The sequence below is a fragment of the Garra rufa genome, chromosome 11 (assembly GCF_049309525.1).
Source record: "Garra rufa chromosome 11, GarRuf1.0, whole genome shotgun sequence".
NCBI lineage: Eukaryota > Metazoa > Chordata > Actinopteri > Cypriniformes > Cyprinidae > Garra > Garra rufa.
In genome coordinates, this window is record NC_133371.1 from 42,529,664 (window position 1) to 42,556,478 (window position 26,815).

At 33.3% G+C, this 26,815-nt stretch overlaps 1 protein-coding gene across 3 annotated transcripts in view; it reads right to left on the reverse strand.

Annotated features, from left to right (window-relative positions):
- Positions 1–26,815, reverse strand: part of fam168a (family with sequence similarity 168 member A) — a 65,922-nt gene that overhangs the window by 23,400 nt on the left and 15,707 nt on the right. For 2 of the 3 annotated variants that reach the window (XM_073850278.1, XM_073850280.1), the window contains exon 2: positions 8,875–8,997. The exons of the other annotated variant lie outside the window; for it this stretch is intronic. In XM_073850278.1, coding sequence (XP_073706379.1) covers positions 8,875–8,945 — 71 coding nt within the window. In that variant the 5' untranslated portion in view covers positions 8,946–8,997. The remainder of the gene's footprint in view (positions 1–8,874; positions 8,998–26,815) is intronic. 3 annotated transcript variants of the gene reach the window in all.

The following is a 26,815-nucleotide window of genomic DNA, read 5'->3' on the forward strand; positions in this document are numbered from 1 at the left end:
AGCAGGCTGGTTTTAGAGGGGTTATGGCCACTTTTCCACCCTGGCCAGGCTGGAAGACCAGCTAAAACCAGCTAAGACCAGCCAACCAGCCTAGGCTGGTTTAGCTGTTTTTTTTCAGCAGGGCAGAAGGATTCTGAAGAACAGCAGGTAGTTTAACTGTTCAGGACAAACAAGGGACTCATGAACAACTATCACTAAACAACAACACAGTATTAAGAATCAAGTGTATGTAAACTTTTAAACAGTCATTTTTATTTATTTTCTCTTGTGGACTATATGTAAACTTCTTTTATGTGAAATATCTTATTAAGGCCAGTACTAAATAAACAATAACATGCATTTTGCATGATCCCTCTTATTTGGTAAAATAACATTTTGCAGATTCTGAAAGGGGGTGTAAACTTTTGACCTCAACTGTACACTCATACAACTCAAAATTTGTTGGCCCTACATATTTGCACAAGATGCTTCATTTTTTCCTGTGTACCAAAAAAAAAAAATGCTTCTCAATGGCTGTTTTTAGCTGGTTTTCAAGAATTATGTAAAGGCCGGTTTAACCTCAAACCACATTTTAGAGGTTTCCGTCAAGTCTCAGTTAAGAGACACTCTTCACACGTGTTTGACCGCAGCTTTTCACATCATTTGTTTGTATTTGCATAAACAAACCTTGCATTTCAATTTCAGTGTTAGATTACCATTAATGTCAATTTACCTGTCAGTGAGTTTACAGTACTATTAAAATGTTTGGGGTCAGTTTTTTTAAACAACTCTCTTGTGCTCACCAAGGCTGCATTTATTTGATCAATAATTCTGGAAAAATTAGCAATATTGTGAAATATTATTACAATTTAAAATAACTGTTTTCTATTTGAATATATTTTAAAATGTAATTTATTCCTGTGATCAAAGGTGAATTTTCAGCATCATTACTCCAGTCTTCAGTGTCACATGAACCGTCAAAAATCATTTAAAAAAATTATTTTGCTGCTCAAAAAACACTTTTTTTATTATCAATGTTGAAAACAATTCTTCGGGATTCTTTGATAAATGAAAAGTTAAAAGGATGTCTTTGACAAATGTCTTTCTAAAATATATTTAACACATCCTTGCTTGCTTTTTTTGTTGTTGCTAACACCAGGAATGTGATAGATACAGTTTAATCAGTAATTATTTTCTTGTTCTACTTTCATTCTCGTCATCCTTTAAATATCTGATAAAATCCAAATATAAAGTGGTGATCACTCTACACTTTGACATTAAAGGTGTAGTTCACTTTCAGAACAAAAATTTACAGATAATGTACTCACTCCCTTGTCATCCAAGATGTTCATGTCTTTCTTTCTTTTTGAGGAAAACATTTCAGGATTTCTCTCCATATAATGGACTTCTATGGTGCCTCCGAGTTTGAACTTCCAAAATGCAGCTTCAAAGGGCTCTAAACAATCACAGCCGAGGAAAAAATGGTCTTATCTAGCGAAATGATGGGTTATTTAAAAAAAAAAAAAATATTATTTAAAATGTATATACTTTTTAACCTCAAATGCACGTCTTGTCTAGCTCGGCATTACAAGAGTTTGAGATTAAAAAGTATATAATTTGTAAATGTTTTTAGAAAATAACCGATCGTTTCGCTTGATAAGACCCTTCTTTTTGGACTGGGATAATTTAGAGCCCTTTGAAGCCGCATTCAAACAGCATTTTGGAAGTTCAAACTCGGGGGCACCATAGAAGTCCACTATATGGAGAGAAATCCTGAAATGTTTTCCTCAAAAAACAGCATTTCTTTATGACTCAAGAAAGAAAGACATGACTGGATGACAAGGGGGTGAGTACATTATCTGTAAAAAAAATTTCTGAAAGTGAACTACTTCTTTAACTACTACTCATACGTATATGCGAAAAACCCTTTTTTTTGTTTTTCTTTTGCTGTGCACTAAAGTTCAGGTTTGGTGAAGCCATTAGTGAATTACCAAATGCAAACCCACAAAACCACATCTATTTTTGTCTTATAAAAACACTTACTCATTTCAAAACTGTTATGATTTATTATTTATTATGCAGTGTATTTATTACTGATTGAAAACAGAAGCCCTGGAGTGTGACATCACATCCTGTTGCTTATATTCCTCGCAGGGTCTGAAAAAATCTCAAATGTGATGGATATTTACCAAGACTTTAAAAAGAATCATCTGAAACAAGGTTAAAAATAAGAAAACCAGTGCTGAACTTGAAAACAGTACTAGAGTGATTTTTTTCTATTGCAAGACTGAACTAGTGATCCTTATGGCAAGCAGTGTGTGTAAGTCTGAGCTCCCCTGAACACTCTGATGGCATTATCAGTCAGGAGGAAAGACAGAAATAGAGGATGAAAAGCGCACAAATAGGGGAGGATTATGCGTCAGAACCTTCCCCTCGCACCTCGGCCACACACAGCGGAAATGGGAGAAGGCTGTGAGCACAGAGCTGTTAGCATGTGTTCAGATGTGTGTGTGGGAGAGGTGAAATGTCAGAGGGGAATGTGGGGTCAAAGTGAGCGCATTTATGATCTATGATCACACTCTCACAAACACGAGCATGGAAGATCAAGGTCACAACATCCAACTAGTCAAAGCGGCTTGATGCTGCATGAAATTCATATCAAAGACTCAAAAAGAAAAAAAAAAAAAAACAGCTTTCCTTTTCCCTAAGCATTTTATCAGCATGTAAAATGCATGTAAAAATAATTTAGGAATTTTCAAAAAACAAATCAGCATTAAATCATGAGAGGTCATGCATTACAGTGATTTTACTATGTTTAAGGGGGATCAGTTGCTGGGATCAATGCATGACCTCTCATGGCTTATTGCTTTAATAAATAAGCAAAAGATTAGAGCATGAATTATGTGATTATTCAGCAAAGCAGTGTTGTTTTTGACAACCATCTTAGATTTAGTCTTAGTCTTAGTCTTTTGGACTAAAATGCTTCTTAGTTTTAGTCAAATTTTAGTCACTTCTATATGTGATAGTTTTAGTCCAATTTTAGTCGACGAAAAGTCAAAAAGGTTTTAGTCTAGTTTTAGTCGACGAAAAGTCAAAAAGGTTTTAGTCTAGTTTTAGTCAAAAAAGGGGAAAAAGTAGTCTTTAACAGATTAATGTAGGTCAGTAAGTATTTTGCTGTTGGGTAGTGTCACTTATAAGTTCTGAAAATAGCAGATCTATAATTCAACACAATGTGAGCTTCCGGATCGACTATTTTCACCAATAATTACAATAATGAATGAAGAAAGACAAACAAGGATGGAATGCTAAAACGGCTTGCCATACTAGTATGGCAAAGAGTATTTAATGCTAAAACGGCTTGCCATAGCGGCAAATACGTTTTAGGTTTTGATTGGCATGCACAATAAGCAGAAATGTCATGCATTTTAAACGTCTGACGGACCACCCACTAACATTTTCGTCTATTCACGTCTCGTCAACGAAAACTCACACACGTCTCGTCATGTTTTAGTCATCAACGAGCTATTTTTATCTCGTCATCGTCTCGTTATCGTCATGAAAAAAAGTGGCGTCAACGAAATGATTTCGTCATCGTCATCGTTGACGAAAACAACACTGCAGCAAAGATATATTAACCCCTGGTTTCACAGACAAGGCTTAAGCCTAGTCGTAGACTAAAATGTAAGTCTGAGCTGTTTTAACTGAAAGAAACTTGCATTGACTGATCTAAAAATATATCAGTGCCTTTGTGTTGTCTTAAGAAACACACCAGTAATGATTTTATCATTACTGTATGTTCATAGAAATGACTTAAATGTCATAATTGAACTATGGCCTAATCCTGGCTTAGTCTAAAGGTCACTGCACACTGAGTCCGAAGTTTTTGTATGCGTTTTTTCATATTTGTCATCCTTTCCTAACAAAAGGCTTGCTACGGATGTGAAAATGCAGAAAATCGAACCTGATCCAAATTTTTACGATGGACAAAAGTTTTGGAGGCAGTGTGTAAACTCGATTGACACAACGTGAGGTTGTATTTATTTTTTAACGTGCAAAAATTTTGGACAAAAATTTCGGACTCAGTGTGCAATGACCTTAAGTGCTGTCTGTGAAACTGGGCCTAAATTGACCAAACATGACAGTAAATTATATTTTAAAAAATGCTGTTCTTTTGAACTTATACTCATCAAATAATTTTCTACAAAAATATGCAACAAAATGTTTCTTGGGCAGCAAATCAGCATGTTAGAATGATTTGTGAAGGATCATGTGACACTGAAGACTAAGTGACGATGCTGAAAATTCAGGTTTTGATCACAGGAATAAATTCGATTTTAAAATATTTTACAATAAAAAAACATTTGATATAAATTGTAATAATATTTTTTAGAATATTTACTGCATTTTTAATCGAATAAATGCAGGCTGTGTGAAAAACTTCCACAAATATTAAAACAAACTTACAGACTCAAAACTTTTCAACAGTAGTGTATATTTGTGACCCTGGACCACAAAACCAGTCATAAGGGTCAATTTTTTTAAACTAAGATTATACATCATCTGAAAGCTGAATACGCTTTCCATTGATGTATGGTTTGTTAGAATAGGACAATGTTTGGCTGAGATACAACTATTTGAAAATCTGGAATCTGAGGGTGCAAAAAATCTAAATATTAAGAAAATTGCATTTAAAGTTGTACAAATTAAGTTGTTAGCAATGCATATTACTAATCAAAAATTACATTTTGATATATTTATGGTAGGAAATGTACAAAATATCTTCATGGAACATAATCTTTACTTAATATCCTAATGATTTTTGCCATAAAAGAAAATTTGATCATTTTGACCTATACAATGTATTATTGGCTATTGCTACAAACATACCCACGCTACTTACGACTAATTTTGTGGTCCAAGGTCACATTTAATAAATTATATATTTAATTTAAAACATATTATAATACCACTATTTCATTTATGGTAAAATTAGAGTAAACCCACCCTACATTGCTTTAAAGTCAACATGAAATCAAATACATATTACTGGTTTAATTTCAAATTATTTATTAGGGGACATTATTTCACAGATAAAGAATTTGTCTTCATATTTAATACCTTGGCTCTGCGTCTGAAACATTTGTTCAGTGACATCACAGAGGTACTTATTTTTCAGTACCTCACCGGGAATTACCTGATGTTATAATGGCCATTTTTTAACAATCCACTAGTATGAATTGAAAACATATGACATCATCATTATAAAAGTAAAATAGGTTATGAATAGAGCTGCCACTAATGACTATTTTTATATCGGTTAATCTATTGACTAATTTACCAATTAATCTTACCGACTAATTTCCCACCAAAAAAATGTAAAATTTTACTTTAGAACATTCTATTTTAATAAAATCAATTAATTGCAGATGTTTTTGATTATTACATTTTAATGGAACCATTCAAATGAAATCCAAAAAAGTAATGGAAAATAATTTGGTAAAAATAAAACTGTAAAACCCAATTAATTTTTTTTAATTAATAATTTAACCATTAAAACAGAGTATATAAAAATTAAAATGGATTTCATTGGGCCCTATAATTATAATTAGGCTTTTATGTGCTGATAAAAATGTAGATGTAAGTGAACAATAGCCTTTAAAATTACTTAAAATACATATATAATAGCACTGATGCAACAATACTTAGTTCAAATAAAAAACCAACAAGAAATCATATGGGTTTATTGCACAAAACTGTTGAAATACATAATGTATTCTAAACAATAGAGCTAAGTGCATTACGCCTTACAACAAAGGCCTTGTTTTTATACATTACTGGCTATCTAACCCATGTTTCATATTGACTAAACAACACTTAATTCAAATGTCCATTTAATCTTTAATATTTGGCCATATCTTTACTACAAAAATGCTATAGCCACAGTCATTTAATGAATATGTGGACATCAAAACGTCTAAACTAAGGGTGAGGGTTTAAACTTTTATTTTGAAATTGCGACTAACCTTAACACTTCTCCTGAGTTTGCACAGGTTTATAAATGATTTACCTTACAAATCAGACGAAATGGCGCATGTTGCGTCCCCAGATGAACGTTATAATAAACCAAAACTCACAACAACATGCAGAGATGAAAAAACTAGATTCAGTGTTGCCAGATTGGGCGGGTTTCCGCCCAATTGGGCTTCTTTTGATCGGCTTGGCCCGGAGAATAACGCATTGGGCGGGTAGACAAAATTTGGGCTGCTTTAAAAAATTAAAATCATCAGTCATGTTATTTTTATCATTAGTCATGTTATTTTAGTACGTTCGAGCTCAAAGTATCACAGTAATATAATGTGTAGTGCAGTCATCAACCAGTGTTGTTTTCGTCAACGATGACGAAATCATTTCGTTGACGCCACTTTTTTTCATGACGATAACAAGACGATGACGAGATAAAAATGGCTCGTTGATGACTAAAACATGACGAGACGTGTGTGAGTTTTCGTTGACGAGACGAGAATAGACGAAAATGTTAGTGGGTGGTCCGTCAGACGTTTAAAATGCATGACATTTCCGCTTATTGTGCATGCCAATTAAAACTTAAAAAGTATCTGACGCTATGGCAAGCCGTTTTAGCAGTAAATACTCTTTGCTATACTAGTATGGTAAGCCGTTTTAGCATTCCATCCTTGTTTGTCTTTTATGTTCTAAACCATTCCTTCATTATTGTAATTATTGGTGAAAATAGTCGATCCGGAAGCTCACATTGTGTTGAACTATAGATCTGCTATTTTCAGAACTTATAAGTGACACTACCCAACAGCAAAATACTAACTGACCTACATTAATTTGTTAAAAGACTACTTTTTTCCCCTTTTTTTGACTAAAACTAGACTAAAACCTTTTTGACTTTTCGTCGACTAAAACTAGACTAAAACCTTTGTGACTTTTCGTCGACTAAAATTGGACTAAAACTATCACATATAGAAGTGACTAAAATTTGACTAAAACTAAGAAGCATTTTAGTCCAAAAGACTAAGACTAAATCTAAGATGGTTGTCAAAAACAACACTGTCATCAACTCATTTTTGCTTAACGTAACCTTTACTGGTTTAGTTTAACAGAGACCTGTCAATCAATTTACGTCTTTTACGTTAGTGAGATGTGATGACTTGTGAGTGACATTACATTTGTTTCTCATCACTTTATTGTGCAGTTTTTGCACAGAAATTAGCATATTTTTTACTGTGGACATTGAAAATGATGCATGCGTTTTTCCAAGGGTTAAAGTCATCGGTTAATTTCCACTTTGAAAAGATTTCTGGACATTTTACGCCTATTTTTTCGGACTGTTTTGATCCATATTCCTGTGAAGTTGATTTATCTTTATTTTAAGCGGGTTTTGGTGAGCTTTTCGGCTGGAAATCGTCAACCTGATCTGGCAACACTGATTGAGATGTTCCACACATGTAAATGATAACAGTTCCTGTGAAACAGCATACTGTGAACAGAGCTGCTGTGAGGCGCACATATATTAAACCAGCATCGCATATTTTTATTTAACTGAATCGTAGCGTTTGTGAATTCACAATCATGCTTAATTATGATTTTTCAAATGGTTATAATTAGGGCCGGGACTCGATTAAAAAATTTAATCTAATTAATTAGAGGCTTTGTGATTAATTAATCGAAATTAATCATTTTAACAAAAAACATTTTAATCGCATATTTATTTGACCTGAGAACAGTGAGAATTAAGATTTTTACATGGATTTTTAGTATACCATTGAATAATGACTGAATACATAAGCTTAAGCAACAAATTATTGTTTATTTTTGTTTAACCAAGTCCAACAGACCAGTGCAATATTGCCATTAAGTGTAGCAAGAGGCACGTTCTTTAACGAGTCTTTCATGCCGAGAACTCTGCTCTTGTGTTTGCTTAATTATGCATTTAAACGTTAATGACCAAACCTATCATTATAAATGTTGCTGCACATGGAATATAACGCGGATAACATTTAAAAAATATTTTTTATCAGGTTACACACTTATTATTTATCACTCAAACCCCTTTCTCTACCTGTCCGTTGGTCGCGTATATCCTCCATGTTTGTAGTTTTTTAACACTTTTTATGCGTGTTTGTAGTTCTAATCGAATCCTCGTTCACGGCGCAGTGTTGTGGGCAGTATTAGCCGTAGAGTGTGCATTGATCGTTAAGTAGTAGACCATCCGAGAATCTTTGGAATACTTTTTTAAACATACTACGATTTGGGACATACAAACAATACTATTTAGGACGGACGCAGTTTGTCTGAATGCTAGTTGGTGCTCCAGTATAATCGGTCCGCCGAATCTCATCCAGTGAGAAACGTTCCGCGGTGCAAAACTTAGTGCGATTAAAATGCGTTAAAACATTTTAACGCGTTATTTTTGTGTAATTAATTAATCTAAATTAACGTGTTAAAGTCCCGGCCCTAGTTATAATACATAATGCAGCCTTGGAAAACAGTCTAATAATGCGTTCATAGATTCTCATCCGTGAAATCGGTACTTCCGGTATTTTCCCGGTTACTCGACGCGGGCAAAATGAAATCGAGGATTTTTAAAAATCGAATAAACGAATCGCAAATTTTATGTCGACTTTAATAAGCTCGATCAGAGGTAGAAATCCAGCAATGTGCAGGTGAAACCTGTGTGCTGCTCTGAGACAAAGCACATCAAGGTCATCCAAACCCTAGAGGACAGAAACATGACATACAGCTGATACGTAGCTCATAACAGCTGGAATCAGAGTGAACACAACATCAATAACATCCCAAGCCCAAAAAACAGACGTACACACAAACACATGCACACAGATGGTGGAAGGTGCTGAGCACTAGACTGACCTCTTAACGTTCTGACTGGTGTCTGTTGGGTACAGAAAACTGAATTTGTCAGTGGAATGCCCGCTTGCCATTCTCAGTGAAGGAAAGGCAAATGAAGGAGGTAGGAAGAATGGATATGCAAATCTGGAAATGACAAAAAAGAAGGAAACAAACAAAAACGAGAGCAGGTCGTGATTAAAAGGCAAACCATCAAGCACAGCAGAGCAAAGCCAAACACAGCAAAGCAACATAAAGCGAGCAAAGCAGTGGCAAAGAGAGACACACACATAAAGTGACAAGCAGCAGAAATCAAAGCTCACACCTTCACACACTGATGGACTGATCAGTATGGGGTGAATAACGGTGCGACGGGGACAAGCAGCGCTGGATTCTGACAGTGTTCTGTGAATGTTCTCGCGTGCGTGTGAATGTGACTTCAACTGCAGTCAAAGCCACTTAATATCACTTCCTTTAATGAGACACTTATTTCATTCCCACACACTTTTAAAGGGGTCAGTGTGCAGGACGAACAAGGAACGTCAGCTCCATTTTCGCATTATTACATATTAAGGCCTAGCATTTTGATCATTTTCACTGCTTGAAGTGTTCAGAGCAGTTCAACCAGAAATGAAAATGCGATCAAAATGTACTTACCCTCTGGTCATCCGAGACGTACTTGAGTTGTTTCTTTATCAGAACAGATGTGAGGAAATGCAGCCTTACATCACTTGCTCACCAAAGGATCCTCTGCAGTGAATGGGTGCCGTCAGAATGAGAGTCCAAACAGCTGATAAAAAAACATCACGATAATCCACAAATAATCCACACCACTCCAGTCCATCAATTTACAGCTTGTGAAGCCAAAAGCTGCATTTTTGTCAGAAACAAATCCATTACTTCTGACTAAAATATAACTCCTCTATCCATAACATGTTTTCTCCAGTGTAAAAGTCGTCTGGTCTGAATCAGGAGAGAAATCTGCACATATCAAACACTGTTTACAAGCCAAAATACAGCTCTAAACAAATATATGGGTGGGTTTTAATGTGAGAGAACAAAGGGAGAGGAAATTTATCACTAAAGAAAGCATTATGGACTCATCTTTGCCAGCAGCAACGGTTGAAAGTTAAAAAATGATGGGTTTGCTTCTTACAAACATGCAGCTTTTGGCTTCTCAAGATGTTAATTGATGGACTGGAGCGGTGTGGATCGCTTTTGGATTAAGCGTGATGTTTTTATCAGCCGTTTGGACTCGGCACCCATTCGCTGCAGAGGATCCATTGGTGAGCAGATGATGGAATGCCATATTTCTTCAAATTTGTTCTGATACAAACTCTTGAAACATTTTTGGCAAATTATTACTTTGCATAAATGTGCTTAAAAGAGGCCAGCAAAAAATAATGTTGTTCTTAAGTATTAAAAACCACCATACTGATGGGAAATTAAAGACTAGACATGTTCAGACTGATTCATGTGCAGTATAGTATAGAGGCCAGAGGCGGCTATAGTTTTCACCAATGCTATAGTCACTAATACTTTTGCATGACTTTTTCACATGTGACTACAGGTAAAAAAAAATGTTACATCACCAATAATGGTTTTAGCTAACTGAAAAGGTCACTAAAAATGGATTTCATGGAACAAATGTGACCTTAAGTGTCTTGAGTAGCATGGGTATATTTGTACCAATAGCCAAAAATACATTGTATAGGTCAAAATTATTGCTTTTTTTAATGCCAAAATCATTAGGATATTAGATAAAGATTATGTTCTATGAAGATATTTTGTAGACTTCCTACTGTAAACATATCAAAACTTAATTTGTGTCTAGTGATATGCATCGCTAAGAACTTCATTTGGACAACGTTAAAGGTGATTTTCTCAATATTTAGATTTTTTTGCACCCTCAGATTGCAGATTTTCAAATAGTTGTATCTAGGCCAAATATTGTACATCAATGAAAAGCTTATTTATTCAGCTTTCAGATGATGTATAAATCCTAATTTCCAAAAACGGACCCTTATGACTATTTTCACAAATATTTAAAAAAAAAAATATGCACAAAATCATTGCTCACACACAAACCATTTTAAAAAACAAACCACTTTCATTAAGGTAATGCACAAACTCTGTGCCTAACCTTTGGCTTTTTATCATTTCACATGTTCTCGTAGCACTTTGAATTTTCTTATCTAAATAAAAGTATATCCGTGGGTTGCATGACTGACAAACACCAAATACAACGCAATAATTATCGAAATATTTCTACACTTGTCTTAGAAGTGCCCAAAAGAACACAATGTCATTTGCATATTAAATGCATTTCTATTTAACTCCAAGCTTGCAAACATGCGTATCCTATAAATTGTGCTGTAAAGTGCTACAAAAAAATCCATAAATAGCTTTTAGGATCCTTGTGGTGTGATGGATGCACATTCACATATGTGACCCTGGACCACAAAAGCAGTCTTAAGTCGCTGGGGTATATTTGTAGCAATAGCCAAAAATACATAGTATGGGTCAAAATTATAGATTTTTCTTTTATGTCAAAAATCATTAGGAAATTAAGTAAAGATCATGTTACATTAAGATTTTTTGTAAAATTCCTACAGTAAACCTATCAAAATGTAATTTTTGATTAGTAATATGCATCATTAAGAACTTAATTTGGACAACTTTAAAGGTGATTTTCTCAGTATTTTGATTTTTTTGCACCCTCAGATTCCAGATTTTCAAATAGATGCATCTCGGCCAAATATTGTCCTATCCTAACAAACCATACATCAATATAAAGCTTATTTATTGAGCTTCCATATGATGTATATATCTCAGTTTTGTAAAATTTAACCTTATGACTGGTTTTGTGGTCCAGGGTCACATATGCTGGATTGCAGACACCTATAATGCCGTTTTGTAAATGCAATGCCAGTGTGAAGTGCATCCAGGCAAAAATCGTGCATGCACACTTTACAAAAAAACAAACTCTACAGATTATGTGACTTCATAAGCAATTCAACAGCGCCCTCTAGTGAAGGCATTATGCACCTGCGCTCACTGTCATCTCAGGTTATTATCACTGCTGTTTATTGTACAACTGAAAGTGACATGAAGCAGGTTTGGCTTGTGTGCATTGTGTGTTTCATGTGTATGGGCGGCTCTGAGCTGCTGGTGCTCTGCAGACCGTGAGTCATTAATCAGGCCGTGACAGGGTCACCTTGAGCTGCTGCCGGATGAAGGTGCCCCCCGCACCAGTACACAATCACCTCTCCCTCTCTGCACTAATGTCTTCCTCAGTAGGCCAGTAGGATTGATGGCATCGTGAAGGATGTCCAACCGCCACACAGACTGATCCGGGAAATCTACTGAAAACGCGTATTCGATCGATTTCTGGAATTCACTGACTCTTATTCTTATCAAATATACTGATGGAATATTAAAGACCAGATAAAATGATTCTTGAGCAGTAGAGACAAGAAGCAGCGTTGCTACCGTTTTTCACTAATGAACTTGAGTGTCTTTTTCTTTTCTGTGGCAGTTTTATAGTTGTACGTCAGGTATGAATCATAAACCATAAAAAAGATCAAGCTCATAATAGAGAAAATACATATTCAGCCCTCTTATCTATTCAAAACATTTACATTAATTGAAATAATGTTTACATCTTCCTTTCAGAATCTGCAAAATAAGAGGGATCATACAAAATGCATGCTATTGTTTATTTAGTACTGACCTGAATGAGATATTTCACATAAAATGATTTCCTTCCCGTATTTTTGTCTCGTTTTTTAATATAAATATCTAAGAATTCTTGAATCAGGATGCATTTACTTGACAAGTAAAATGACTTAAGATATTATGTCTTGTTTTCTGAAAAACAAATTACCCAATTTTTTTTAGTTTTTGCTTAAAACAAGCAAAAATATCTCCCAATGGGGCAAGAAAAATAATCTTGTTTAGCCTTTGATTTAAGATTTTTTTTTCTTACCCCATTGGCAGATATTTTTATTGTTTTAAGCAAAAACGAACAAAATTTTGGTAAAATTTCAGAAAACAAGACAGTATCTTAAGCCATTTGACTTGTCCAGTAAATGCATCCTGATTCAAGAGTTTAGACATTTAAACTAGAAAACAAGACAAAAATACTAAAGCAGAAAATAATTTTTTACAGTGCATATAGTCCACAATAGAAAATAATAATTGAATTTACAAAAATTACCCGGTTCAAAAGTTTACATCCCCTTGATTCTTAATACTGTGTTGTTACCCGAATGATCCACAGCTGTTTTTGTTTAGTGACAGTTGTTCATGAGTGCCTTGTTTGTTCTGCCTGCTGTTCTTCAGAAAAATCCTTCAGGTCGCACAATGTCTTTGGTTTTTCCAGCATTTATATGTATTTGAACCCTTTCTAACAATGACTGTATGATTTTTGAGATCCATCTTTTCACACTGAGGACAACTGAGGGACTCATATGCAACTATTACAGAAGGTTCAAACGCTCACTGATGCTCCAGAAGGAAAAACTATGCATTAGAGCTGGGGGTGAAAACTTTTGAACAGAATAGATGTGTACATTTTTTTTATTTTGCATAAATATCGTACTTTTTCCAGTTAGTACTGCTCTTCTGAGGCTACAAAAGATATTCCCCAGAAGACAAAATAAGAAAAATGTACATATCTCCATTCTGTTCAAAAGTTTTCACCCCCTGGCTCTTAATGCATTGTTTTTCCTTCTTGAGCATCAGTTGTCCTCAGTGTGAAACGATGGATCTCAAAATTCATTGTTGGAAAGGGTTCAAATAGACAAAAATGCTGGAAAATCTAAGAATTTGTGGGAACTGAAGAATTTTTCTGAAGAACTGCAGCCAGTTGAGCTGTTCAGGACAAACAAGGGACTCATGAACAACGATCACTAAACAAAAAACACTCTTGAACAGGATTGTTTTTATAAATGTAACTATTATTTTCTCTTGTGGACTATATGTAAACATATTTTATGTGATATATCTTATTCATATCAGTCATAAATAAACAATAACACGCATTTTTTCAGATTCTAAAAGGGGGATGTAAACTTTTGACCTCAACTGTATCAATATTCATGGATGGTTATTTTACACTATATCTTCAGGAACAAAATGCCATCTTCATACACCGCACATATACAATGCCAGCAATGTTACTGAGACCATTAACTGGAACACACACAGACAAGAAAGAACCTTCTTGTGGCTCAATGAGCAAAATGCAGCACAAAATTAGAGGCAGAACAGACTGAAGTGCACTCATTATCACAAGCAGGTATTATTCACAGCTTTATGTGCTCTTCTACAAGCCAAACACGCACAGCGACTCATGAAGGGTGGAGAATGGGGCTGTGGGAGCACACTCGGGTAACTAACCAGCATTAAACGGCACCAGACTGCCCTTCCTACGTCCCCACAGAGTCGTTCGTGGGAGAAGAGACGTGGAGGAAAATGGCTGACTGCTAATACAAGGCTGGTTTAATGCATAGCAGAGCTCAGAGATAGCAATAAAAAAATAAAAAACCACGGCATTAAGTGATATTAATGTATGCAGATGAGAGAGAATATTATAGAGACAGGTGCTCAAGACTTCCTCCTTGTCCTCATTAAGGGTTTCCTTTCATCTCCTCCTTTACTTCTAAAGTTTGGAATCGATAAATGGTTCTGAATATTTTAAAAAAGCTGGAATTAAATTATTTATTATCATGGTTATGTTTACAGCACTGGAATGTCTTTTTTTAAATTAAAATAGAACTACACATGCATTTACAAATACTTCCTCAGGAAAAAAAAATAAAATAAAATCAATTATTATATTAAAAATATATATAAATTATTCAATTATTTGAATAATAAATTGTTCTGTATATAAAAAAAAACTGGAACTTAATTATTTATTATGTTTGGTTATGTTTACAGCTCTGGAATATCTTTTTTTTTAATTAATTAAAATGGAATTACACATGCATTTACAAATACTTCCTCAGGGATTTTTTTTTTTAAATTAAAATAAATTATAATATAAAAAATATATATAAATGATTCAATTATTTAAATAATAAATGGTTCTGAATATAAAAAAAAACTGGAACTTAATTATTTATTATGTTTGGTTATGTTTACAGCTCTGGAATATCTTTTTTTTTTAATTAATTAAAATGGAATTACACATGCATTTACAAATACTTCCTCAGGGATTTTTTTTTTAAATTAAAATAAATTATAATATAAAAAATATATATAAGTGATTCAATTATTTAAATAATAAATTGTCCTGAATATAAAAAAAAAACTGGAACTTAATTATTTATTATGTTTGGTTATGTTTACAGCTCTGGAATATCTTTTTTTTTAAATTAATTAAAATGGAATTACACATGCATTTACAAATACTTCCTCAGGGATTTTTTTTTTATTAAAATAAATTATAATATAATAATATATATAAATGATTCAATTATTTAAATAATAAATTGTCCTGAATATAAAAAAAAAAACAGGAACTTAATTATTTATTATGTTTGGTTATGTTTACAGCTCTGGAATATCTTTTTTTTAATTAATTAAAATGGAATTACACATGCATTTACAAATACTTCCTCAGGGATTTTTTTTTAATTAAAATAAATTATAATATAAAAAATATATATAAATGATTCAATTATTTAAATAATAAATTGTTCTGAATATAAAAAAAACTGGAACTTAATTATTTATTATGTTTGGTTATGTTTACAGCTCTGGAATATCTTTTTTTTAATTAATTAAAATGGAATTACACATGCATTTACAAATACTTCCTCAGGGATTTTTTTTTTTAAATTAAAATAAATTATAATATAAAAAATATATATAAATGATTCAATTATTTAAATAATAAATTGTTCTGAATATAAAAAAAAAACCTGGAACTTAATTATTTATTATGTTTGGTTATGTTTACAGCTCTGGAATATCTTTTTTTTTTAATTAATTAAAATGGAATTACACATGCATTTACAAATACTTCCTCAGGGATTTTTTTTTAATTAAAATAAATTATAATATAAAAAATATATATAAATGATTCAATTATTTAAATAATAAATTATAAATATATATATTCAATTATTTAAATAATAAATAAATACAAATATATTAATTTTGCATGAACTGTTCCTTTAAGAAAACGGAACGCTTGTAATCTAAATCTGAATCTTCTCTGACTGTCATCTCTCCTCGCTTGCTTTCTCCATTTGACTGACTTTCACCATCTCTCCCATCCTCCCTCTAAGCAAATCAATACCTCCTCCATTCCAGCGTCTTTCCTCCTCCTTTCCGTCCCTCCCCCCCTTTCCTCAATCTCTATGAATAACTCTCTTTTTTTTCTCTCTCCTTTTTTATCAGGGTGAATCTGAACACACTGCAGTGCCCTTGAGCTCTCGCTCCTCTCCTTCTCTCTCAGGCAGAACACAGAGTTTGGCAGTTCTGCTGTCGTTATGTAACGCGCTGCTCTTTATAACACGTTGTTGAAAGGTGCATTGCATACCGCTCATTATATTTGCCCTGCAGCATCAAGAGATGGGAAACTAGATGAGGGGAAATCCAAATGCAAAATCAACCTGAGTGCTATCCTATTTATTTCATCTGGCTATTGATACAGCATCTGTGAATCTGGATTTGATTTTATGATTCAGCATAAACAAACCGTGTGTGCACAGCTTACTCAAGCTTTTAGATCTATTAGTAAATCATATTTTTAAAATGCTTTTCAAAATGCAATTTCCATATATCTCCATATATATTGGTATATTGCAGGGTCCAAAAAAGCTAAATAATAGTCAAATAATAAATTTTTCATTAGGTCTAAAATAAATAAAATAAAAACCTCAACAAAACAAAAATAATTAAAAAAGATTATTTTTAAAAAAATAAGATAAAATAAAAATGACACTGTGCCCCCTTAAAAACTAAATTAAAAAGGTTTCTGCTTTGCGATATGAGATAATTGATATAATTAAAATGAATAAGAATTACAATATTAAAAGTAAAACATAAAGGTGCATAATGAGAACTTGGGCTGAAATTGTGCTTAATTGTAAAAATACAATACAAATAAATAAAATAAAATAAAATATAAAAAATGACACTGTGCCCCCTTCACAAACTAAATAAAAAAGTAGTAATAATAATAAAAAAAATATTTATACTTTGTGATATAAGAATTTTATTTTGTAATTTTTTTATTTTATATTTTTTCTTATAATAAGAAAAAATAATAAAAACAAAACAAAATAGTTAATTTTTAAAATAAAAATGACACTGTGCCCCCTAAAAACTAAATAAAAAACTTTGGTAATACTAAAATATCTGTTAAAAATAAAACAATTTATTCTTTGTGATATAATAAGACCATTGATATCAATCAAATTAATAAGAATTATAATCTTAAACCTAAAACATAAAGGTGCATAATGAGAATTTGGGATGAAATTGTTCTTAACTGTAAAAAATAAAATAAAATACAATAAAATACAAATAACAAAAAATTTAATTTTTAAAAAATAAACTAAAATATAAAAATGACGCTGTTCCCCTTTTAAAAACTAAATAAAAAAAGTAGTATTAATAAAAAAAAAATATTTAAACATTGTGATATAAAAAAATTTATTTTAGAATTTTTTTCTTATAATAAGAAAAAATGAGAAAAAAAACCTAAAAGGTTAATTTTTAAAATAAAATAAAACATAATAATTACACTGTGCCCCCTAAAAACTAAATTAAACATTTCAGTAATACTAAAATATATTTTTTTCTTTGTGATATAATAAGATCAATGATATCAATAAAATGAATAAGAATTATAATCTTAAACCTAAAACATAAAGGTGCATAATGAGAATTTGGGATGAAATTCTGCTTAATTGTAAAAAAACTAAATAAATAAAATAAAACGATTAGTCTGAAAAATAGGTTTCATTTTTTATACAAAATATAATTTCATTTTGAATTTAATATATTTATAATTCCTTTTGAAATTGAAATGAAATACGTCCCAAACATTTGTGAGGTTGACTCGGATGCTTGTGTCTTTGAAAACACATTAGACAGCAGTTGAGTCTGGAGGTGACTGGGCAGTCAGGGTAAATCTAAGGATACACACTCAGCATTCTGACCCCACGGTGACCCTGTGACGATGATGATGTCATAGTGACATTGGGACATACCACTAACCAGCGCAGCGACTGCACACATCAGCTTCCTGCAGCACAGGACCTGTTTTCCTGCGCCTCTCAGAAATGCTGCTTCATTCACAAAGCAGACTGAAATTCTTTGTACTGAACGGTACGACTGCAGCAGCACAGCAGCAAAGATTTTGTTGATGAAAGCACAAACAAAAACAATTCCACTGTCTTCTACTGCTTAGTCATGACTTTCACTCATTCAGAGCAGTTATTTATGCACCCATTCAATAAGGTCTAATTTTCACAATCCAGAGTTTATTTGCTATAAATGTCCACATACTTTGTCAATGAATGTTTTCATTTAGATATAATAGCAAAAATGTGTAATTCTGACTTTTTATTTCCTCATATGTGACCCTGGACCACAAAACCAGTCATAAGGTTAAATTTTACAAAACTGAGATGTATACATCATATGAAAGCTCAATAAATAAGCTTTCTATTGATGTATGGTTTGTTAGGATAGGACAATATTTGGCCGAGATACATCTATTTGAAAATCTGGAATCTAAGGGTGCAAAAAAATCAAAATACTGAGAAAATCACCTTTAAAGTTGTCCAAATTACGTTCTTAACAATGCATATTACTAATCAAAAATTACATTTTGATAGGTTTACAGTAGGAATTTTACAAAAAATCTTAATGTAACATGATCTTTACTTAATTTCCTAATGATTTTTGACATAAAAGAAAAATTAATAATTTTGACCCATACTATGTATTTTTGGCTATTGCTACAAATATACCCCAGCGACTTAAGACTGGTTTTGTGGTCCAGTTAACTGAGAAAAAAAATGTCAGAATTTTGAGTTTATATCTTGCAATTCTGACTTTATTTCTCAAAATTGTGAGTTTATGTCTTGCAATCTCGTAATTTTGAAAAAAAAAAAAAAGTCAGAATTGCAAGATGTAAACTCGAAATTGTGAGAAAAAAAGTCAGAAATTTGTGATAAAAAAGTCCCGATTTCCATTTTTTCAATTAATCAGTGACAGAAATGGGCTTCCTTAGTCTTCAATGTCACATGATGCTTCAGAAATCATACTAATATGCTGATTTGTATCAGACAGTATTATTATTATTTTTAAATGATCATCTTTGGTCTGTATTCTAATATTTGAACCAAATAGCATCAAAGCTATTGCCAACATTGGTTTAAAAAGCATCTTTTCTACTGTATATCAGTGTTTTGATGCCTGATTTCACTAAAACCTTATAAAACTCTAGAGTGGAGCGTAAGTATACTCTAAACCGAAGAGAAAGCAGTATATTTTTAGCACAATATCCCTCCAAAAAAAAAAAAAAAAAAAAAAAAAAAAAACTTAAAACACACCAGCCATTATAAAAACATCCAAAAAGTATTTTTCCACACTGGACAAAATGGCCACAATCCTACTTCATTCCAACATGAACCAGAACTACTCAATCTAACACAGACTTTATAACTAACTGGAGCGTCTGAACTTGTGAGTTATGTCTAGGTGAGATTTCTTTCTCCCGGTTATGTGGACCGGCCCTGAGGCGAACACATCTCTCTTTTCCTCAGCTCAACAGCAGAAACACACTGAATAAATGATGACGCTGCAAACGACACAGAAGAGCCTGAGGGTCTGACCATAGGGATGGGATATCACTGATTGATTCCTGAACTAAACTCAATGATTTTGTGACCGCTTTCACTTTTATGAAGCGGTGTAGACTTTGAGGAGCAGAAAGATACACACCAGGAAAAAAACACACTCAGAAATACATGTAAATGTACATATTAATGTGTATTATTGTATCTCTCTCCTTATTTTAGTTCTCTACTTCTACTAGTGGTGTGTGTTAAGTGAAATAAGAGACCCTGGACCACAAAACCAGTCATAAGGGTCAATTTTTTGAAATTGACATTTATACATTATTTGAAAGCTGAATAAATAAGCTTTCCATTAATGCATGTTTGTTAGGATATGCCAATATTTGGCCGCAGTGTTGTTTTCGTCAACGATGACGAAATAATTTCGTTGACGCCACTTTTTTTCATGACGATAACGAGACGATGACGAGATAAAACTGGCTCGTTGATGACTAAAACATGACGAGACGTGTGTGAGTTTTCGTTGACGAGACGAGAATAGACGAAAATGTTAGTGGGTGGTCCGTCAGACGTTTAAAATGCATGACATTTCCGCTTATTGTGCATGCCAATTAAAACTTAAAAAGTATCTGACGCTATGGCAAGCTGTTTTAGCATTAAATACTCTTTGCTATACTAGTATGGCAAGCCGTTTTAGCATTCCATCCTTTTTTGTCTTTTATGTTCTAAAACATTCCTTCATTATTGTAATTATTGGTGAAAATAGTCGATCCGGAAGCTCACATTGTGTTGAACTATAGATCTGCTATTTTCAGAACTTATAAGTGACACTACCCAACAGCAAAATACTTACTGACCTACATTAATTTGTTAAAAGACTACTTTTTTCCCTTTTTTTTTTGACTAAAACTAGACTAAAACCTTTTTGACTTTTCGTCGACTAAAATTGGACTAAAACTATCACATATAGAAGTGACTAAAATTTGACTAAAACTAAGAAGCATTTTAGTCCAAAAGACTAAGACTAAGACTAAATCTAAGATGGTTGTCAAAAACAACACTGTTTGGCCGAGATATAACTATTTGAAAATCTGTAGTCTGAGGGTGCGAATAAATTCAAAATACTGAGAAAATCACCTTTAAAGTTGGACAAATGAAGTTCTTAGCAATGCATATTACTAAGTTGTTCACTTCCAGAACAAAAATTTACAGATAATTTACTCACCCCCTTGTCATCCAAAATGTTCATGTCTTTCTGTTTTTTGAGGAAAACATTTCAGAATTTCTCTCAATATAGTGGACTTCTATGGTGTCCCCGAGTTTGAACTTCCACATTGCAGCTTCAAAGGGCTCTAAACAATCCCAGCCAAAGAAGAAGGGTCATATCTAGTGAAACAATTGGTTATTTTCTAAAAAAATTGACAATTTATATACTTTTTAACCTCAAATGCTCATCTCGTCTAGCTCTGCGTGTACTCAGTGTATTCCTGTTCAAGAGAGTTAGGGTATGTCGAAAAACTCCCATCTCATCTCAGCGATCCGAAATCGCTGGAGAAGTACCAACCCAGTGTTTACAAAGTGAACGTGCAAAGAAGATCAGACGCTCTTTACAAAAAAAGTAAAACAGCGATGTAGGATGATTTTGAAGGTGGAGGAGAAAATAAGATGGAAGTTTTTTGACATACCCTAACTGTCTTAAATGGGACATAAGTTAGAAGTTATGAGTTAAGTCTAATTTTGAGGGGGAAAAAGACTATGTTCTCAGAATTCCAAGGCCATATCTCACAATTGTGTGTTATAAAGTCAGAATTGCCATATAAACTCACAATTTTGACCTTTTTTCTCAGAATTGCGAGTTTATATCTCGCAATTCTGACTTTATTTCTCAAAATTGTGAGTTGTCTTGCAATTCTGACTTTATAACTCACAGTTGTGAGTTTATATCTCATAATACTGAGAAAAAAAGCTAACTGCGAGATGTAAACTCGCAATTGTGAGAAAAAAGTCAGAATTTTAAGAATTTTGAGTCGCAATTAGCTTTTTTTTATTATTCAGTGGAGGAAACGGGCTTCCATAGTCTTCAGTGTCACATGATGCTTCAGAAATCATTCTAACATGCTGATTTGTATCTGAAAATATTATTATTTTGAAGTTGGAGGAGAAAATGAGATGGGAGTTTTTCGACATACCCTAACTGTCTTGAACCGGAATACACAGAGCATATGCAGAGCAAGGCAAGACAAGCATTTGAGGTTAAAAAAGTATATAAATTGTAAATTTTTTTTTTAGAAAATAACCCAACGTTTTGCTAAATAAGACCCTTCTTTCTCGGCTGGGATTGTTTAGAGTCCTTTGAAGCTGCATTTTGGAAGTTCAAACTCCGGGGCACCATAGAAGTCCACTATATGGAGAGAAATCCTGAAATGTTTTCCTCAAAAAAAACTATTTTATGACTGGAGAAAGAAATTCATGAACATCTTGGATGACAAGTAGGCGAGTAAATTATCTGTAATTTTTTTTTTTGAGTAAAACATTTCAGGATTTCTCTCCATATAATGGACTTCTATGGTGCCCCCGAGTTTGAACTTCCAAAATGCAGCTTCGAAGGGCTCTAAACGATCACAGACGAGGTAAAAAGGGTCTTATCTAGCAAAATGATGGGTTATTTTCTAAAAAAAAAAAAAAAATGTATATACTTTTTAACCTCAAATGCTCGTCTTGACTAGCTCAAGGCGAGCGTTTAAGATTAAAAAGTTGTAAATGTTTTTAGAAAATAACCGATCGTTTCGCTAGATAAGACCCTTCTTCCTCGGCTGGGATCATTTAGAGCCCTTTGAAGCTGCATTTTGGAAGTTCAAACTCCGGGGCACCATAGAAGTCCACTATATGGAGAGAAATCCTGAAATGTTTTCCTCAAAAAAAACTATTTTATGACTGAAGAAAGAAATTCATGAACATCTTGGATGACAAGGAGGTGAGTAAATTATCTGTAATTTTTTTTTTTGAGTAAAACATTTCAGGATTTCTCTCCATATAATGGACTTCTATGGTGCCCCCGAGTTTGAATTTCCAAAATGCAGCTTCAAAGGGCTCTAAACGATCACAGACGAGGTAAAATGATGGGTTATTTTCTAAAAAAAAAAAAAAAAAAGTATATACTTTTTAACCTCAAATGCTCGTCTTGACTAGCTCAAGGCGAGCGTTTAAGATTAAAAAGTTGTAAATGTTTTTAGAAAAAACCGATCGTTTCGCTAGATAAGACCCTTCCTTCCTCGGTTGGGATCGTTTAGAGCCCTTTGAAGCTGCATTTAAACTGCATTTTGGAAGTTCAAACTCTGGGGCACCATAGAAGTCCACTATATGGAGAGAAATCCTGAAATGTTTTCCTCAAAAAGCAATTTCCTTACAACTAAAGAAAGACATGAACATCTTGGATGACAAGGGGGTGAGTATATTATCTGTAAATTTTTGTTCTGAAAGTGAACTACGCCTTTAAGCAACCACCCACAGCAAATACCCCACAGATTTCCTTCAGAAATCTAGCTGATTCCCATAGCTCTCTGTTCAGATAGCATGTGAATGATCTCACGGCTGGCATGAGCGCAAACAGACCAACAAAACACAAAGAAAGTGAGATAAAGAACACAAAATCGCCCTTTTCTTCCATTAGTCCCTCTTTCCTGCAGTTTGGGTGACGGAAGTGAAGCGTTCCTCTTTCTCTCTTTAGGGGGCGACAGAAAAAGAGGGCTTTCTGCCTCCATCACTCTGATCTGATCGACACAGCGCAAGGACACACACACAAGGGTGAGAGGGGGTGAAAGCACAGGGGCATCTGAATTAGTTAGATAATAAGCGCTTAAAGAGCTGCTGTGAACAGAACAGACACCACCACCTGTGTATCTGTGAGAGAGAGAGAGAGTGTGTGTGTGCCAGTGATCACGCTGTGGGGACAAAACAGTCTCTGCTGTGAGGTCCAGCTGTGTGAGCTGTGCAAACAGTGGGAGAAAGACAAGCTAACCTGCACCGCGGTGAACACACACATACCCTGGTGTCACGGGCTACTGGCAAAGACTGACACTTTCACACCAGAGCTGTATCATACGGCTGACAACAGATCAGCTCGCACATTTACTGTTTTTGGGGTTATGAACGTGCACAGCTGTTGTGAAACGGTCACAAAAACAGAAACGGTTTAAAATCCACTGACCTGGATTAGGTCTGTGCCAACACTATCCTACATTAATATCCTGAGATACGTTTTTCTTCTTTAGATTCTCGTATAAATTACTACTAATTATTACACGGCTCTTTGGAATGCTTGATTCTGATTGGTCAGTTGAGACATTTGCAGGTTCGTTCTTTTCAAATAATCACCGCTCCAAAGTAATAACGCATAGCCGGTACTACTTGTATGTTTAAAATCCCTCCGTGCCAACAAAGATTACCGTTTGGCGCCATCTTGTGACAAACACTGGACAACCACAATTAACAATGGAAAATTTCGACATTAATCTATTTAAATTGTCTTACTAACGTACATAGTTTGAATGTTAGTCACGTGGTACTATATCGTTTCGCGGAAGGATAAAAATGTTAATTTAAAACAAATATGCCAATAAAAGGTTTCAAATTCATATTCATGTCCCGTTTTTTTCCTTATGTGGCAAGTAGCCGTGTAATAAGCGGGATAATGTACAGGCAGCCGGTAGTTATCGCGAAATAAGCCCCTTCAGTGTGATACAAGATCCTGATCACACTGTCGGGGCTTATTTCTGCGATAACTACCGGCTGCCTGTACATTATCCCTTACTTATTATGGGTTATTTTACATATGTGACCCTGGACCACAAAACCAGTCTTAAGTAGCACAGGTATATTTGTAGCAATAGCCAAAAATACATTGTATGGGTCAAAATTATCGATTTTTCTTTTATGCCAAAAATCATAGCATATTAAGTAAAGATCATGTTCCAAATTTTCTACCATAAATATATAAAAACTTGATTTTTGATTAGTAACATGCATTGCTAAGAACTTCATTTGGACAACTTTTAAGGCGATTTTCTCAATATTTAGATTTTTTTGCACCCTCAGATTCTAGATTTTCAAATAGTTATATCTCAGACAAACATTGTCCTATTTTAACAAACAATATATCAATGGAAAGCTATTTACTCAGCTTTCAGATGACGTAAGAATCTCAGTTTCGACAAATTTACACTTATGACTGGTTTTGTGGTCCAGGGTCACATATTATTAAATGAAATATTTAATTTCTATATAGATTTCTATATAGTAATGTATATATATATATATATATATATATATATATATATATATATATATATAGACATACATGTATCTGTGTGAAGGAACAAATATATAAATATTTATATAGAAATAGAAATAAAAATTAGTGCTGGGCAACGATTAATCGCGTCCAAAACAAACGTTTTTGTGTACATAATATATGTTTGTGTACTTTGTATATATTTATTATGTATATATAAATACACACACATGCATGGATACATTTAAGAAAAATATGTTGTTTATATATTAAATATATTTATATATAATATAAATTATAGTATATTTTTAAAATATATACTGTATATGTGTATATCTTTATCTATACATAAAAAAATATACACAGTACACACACATATTATATAAACATTTTTTATTTTATTTTGGATGTTAATCACCATTAATCATTGCCCAGCACTAATAAAAATATTCTATAATAAATTAATAAATATCTAATTGTATTTAACATTATATTTACATATTTATATACTATCAACAAGTTTAATATATTATAGAATTTCATTACAGCATATTTTTACATTTAAATAAAGATAAATATTATATATATATATATTTATATGGTATATACTACTATTATACAATTTTATTATATTTTTATATTTAAATGTAAATCAAAATAACGTATATGAAATCTATAAATCTATAATTGTATTTAATATTATATTTTATTTCTACATCTATTATGTAATTAAAGAACCATAATTAAATATATATTTAATACTTTATAATCCTTTCTAAATGTATGATATGTATTGATATTTATCAAATAAATAAACTATATGTGACCCTGGACGACAAAACTTAAAAGCTGCGCAGGTAAATTTGTCGCAATAGTGAAAAATACATTATATGGGTCAAAATTACACATTTTTATTTTTTTGCCAAAAATCATTAGGATATTGAGTAAAGATCTCCCATGAAGTTACTTTGTAAATTTCCTACCACGAATATATCAAAACTTAATTTTTGATTAGTAATATGCATCGCTAAGAACTTAATTTGGACAACAAAAAGATTTTTTTGCACCCTCAGAATCTAGATTTCCAAATATTGTCCAACCCTAACAAACCATACATCAATGAAAAGCTTATTCATTTAGCAAGTTCAAAAAATAGATAAATCTGTGATCAAATAATTCCCTTTAAATAGCTATACTGCGTTTCCAGCTCACCTAAACGTTAATCAATAAAACCCATTCATTTGCAGTACAAATGAACCATTTTAAGGACTCTGTGAAGCAGTGAATGAAGGTATGAACTACCTGACATTCAGCGACGACCTGAGTAAATGAAAATCTTCCCAGACCGTCTCGTGTTTAACAAAGCCTGTCTGGTTTGGCGGCGCTGATGGGGTCGAGCTGAAGGCTGAAGCGCTGTAAATTCACAGCAGTGGTACAGAGCGTCTCCCGGTCCCTCCCATCCCCCTCGCTCTCGCATCCTTTCTTTGCACTCGCCGAGGTCCATAAGATCGGTGTGCGAGAGCAATAACAGCAGTGATTTACAGTAACGTTTACAGAGTCAAGCTGCAGGACGCTCGTTGCGAATTCCGATTCCAATTCCAAGTTTTGAACAAGAACAGGTTCTCAATTCCCTACAGTAATAACAAGAGAAACAGTCAGACAAAGAGAAAGCTGTTCATCTGTCGGAGCCAAACCACGCATGTATTTCTGTCATATAATTTGCCGAAAGAAGCACTTCAACAGCTGAGAACGTAATTAGGCTTCACTCACGTACAAAACATTCATGCAAAGCAAACGACGCACGCGTAGACTATAAATACTGCATTCCTACACCTGCTTTCTGCTT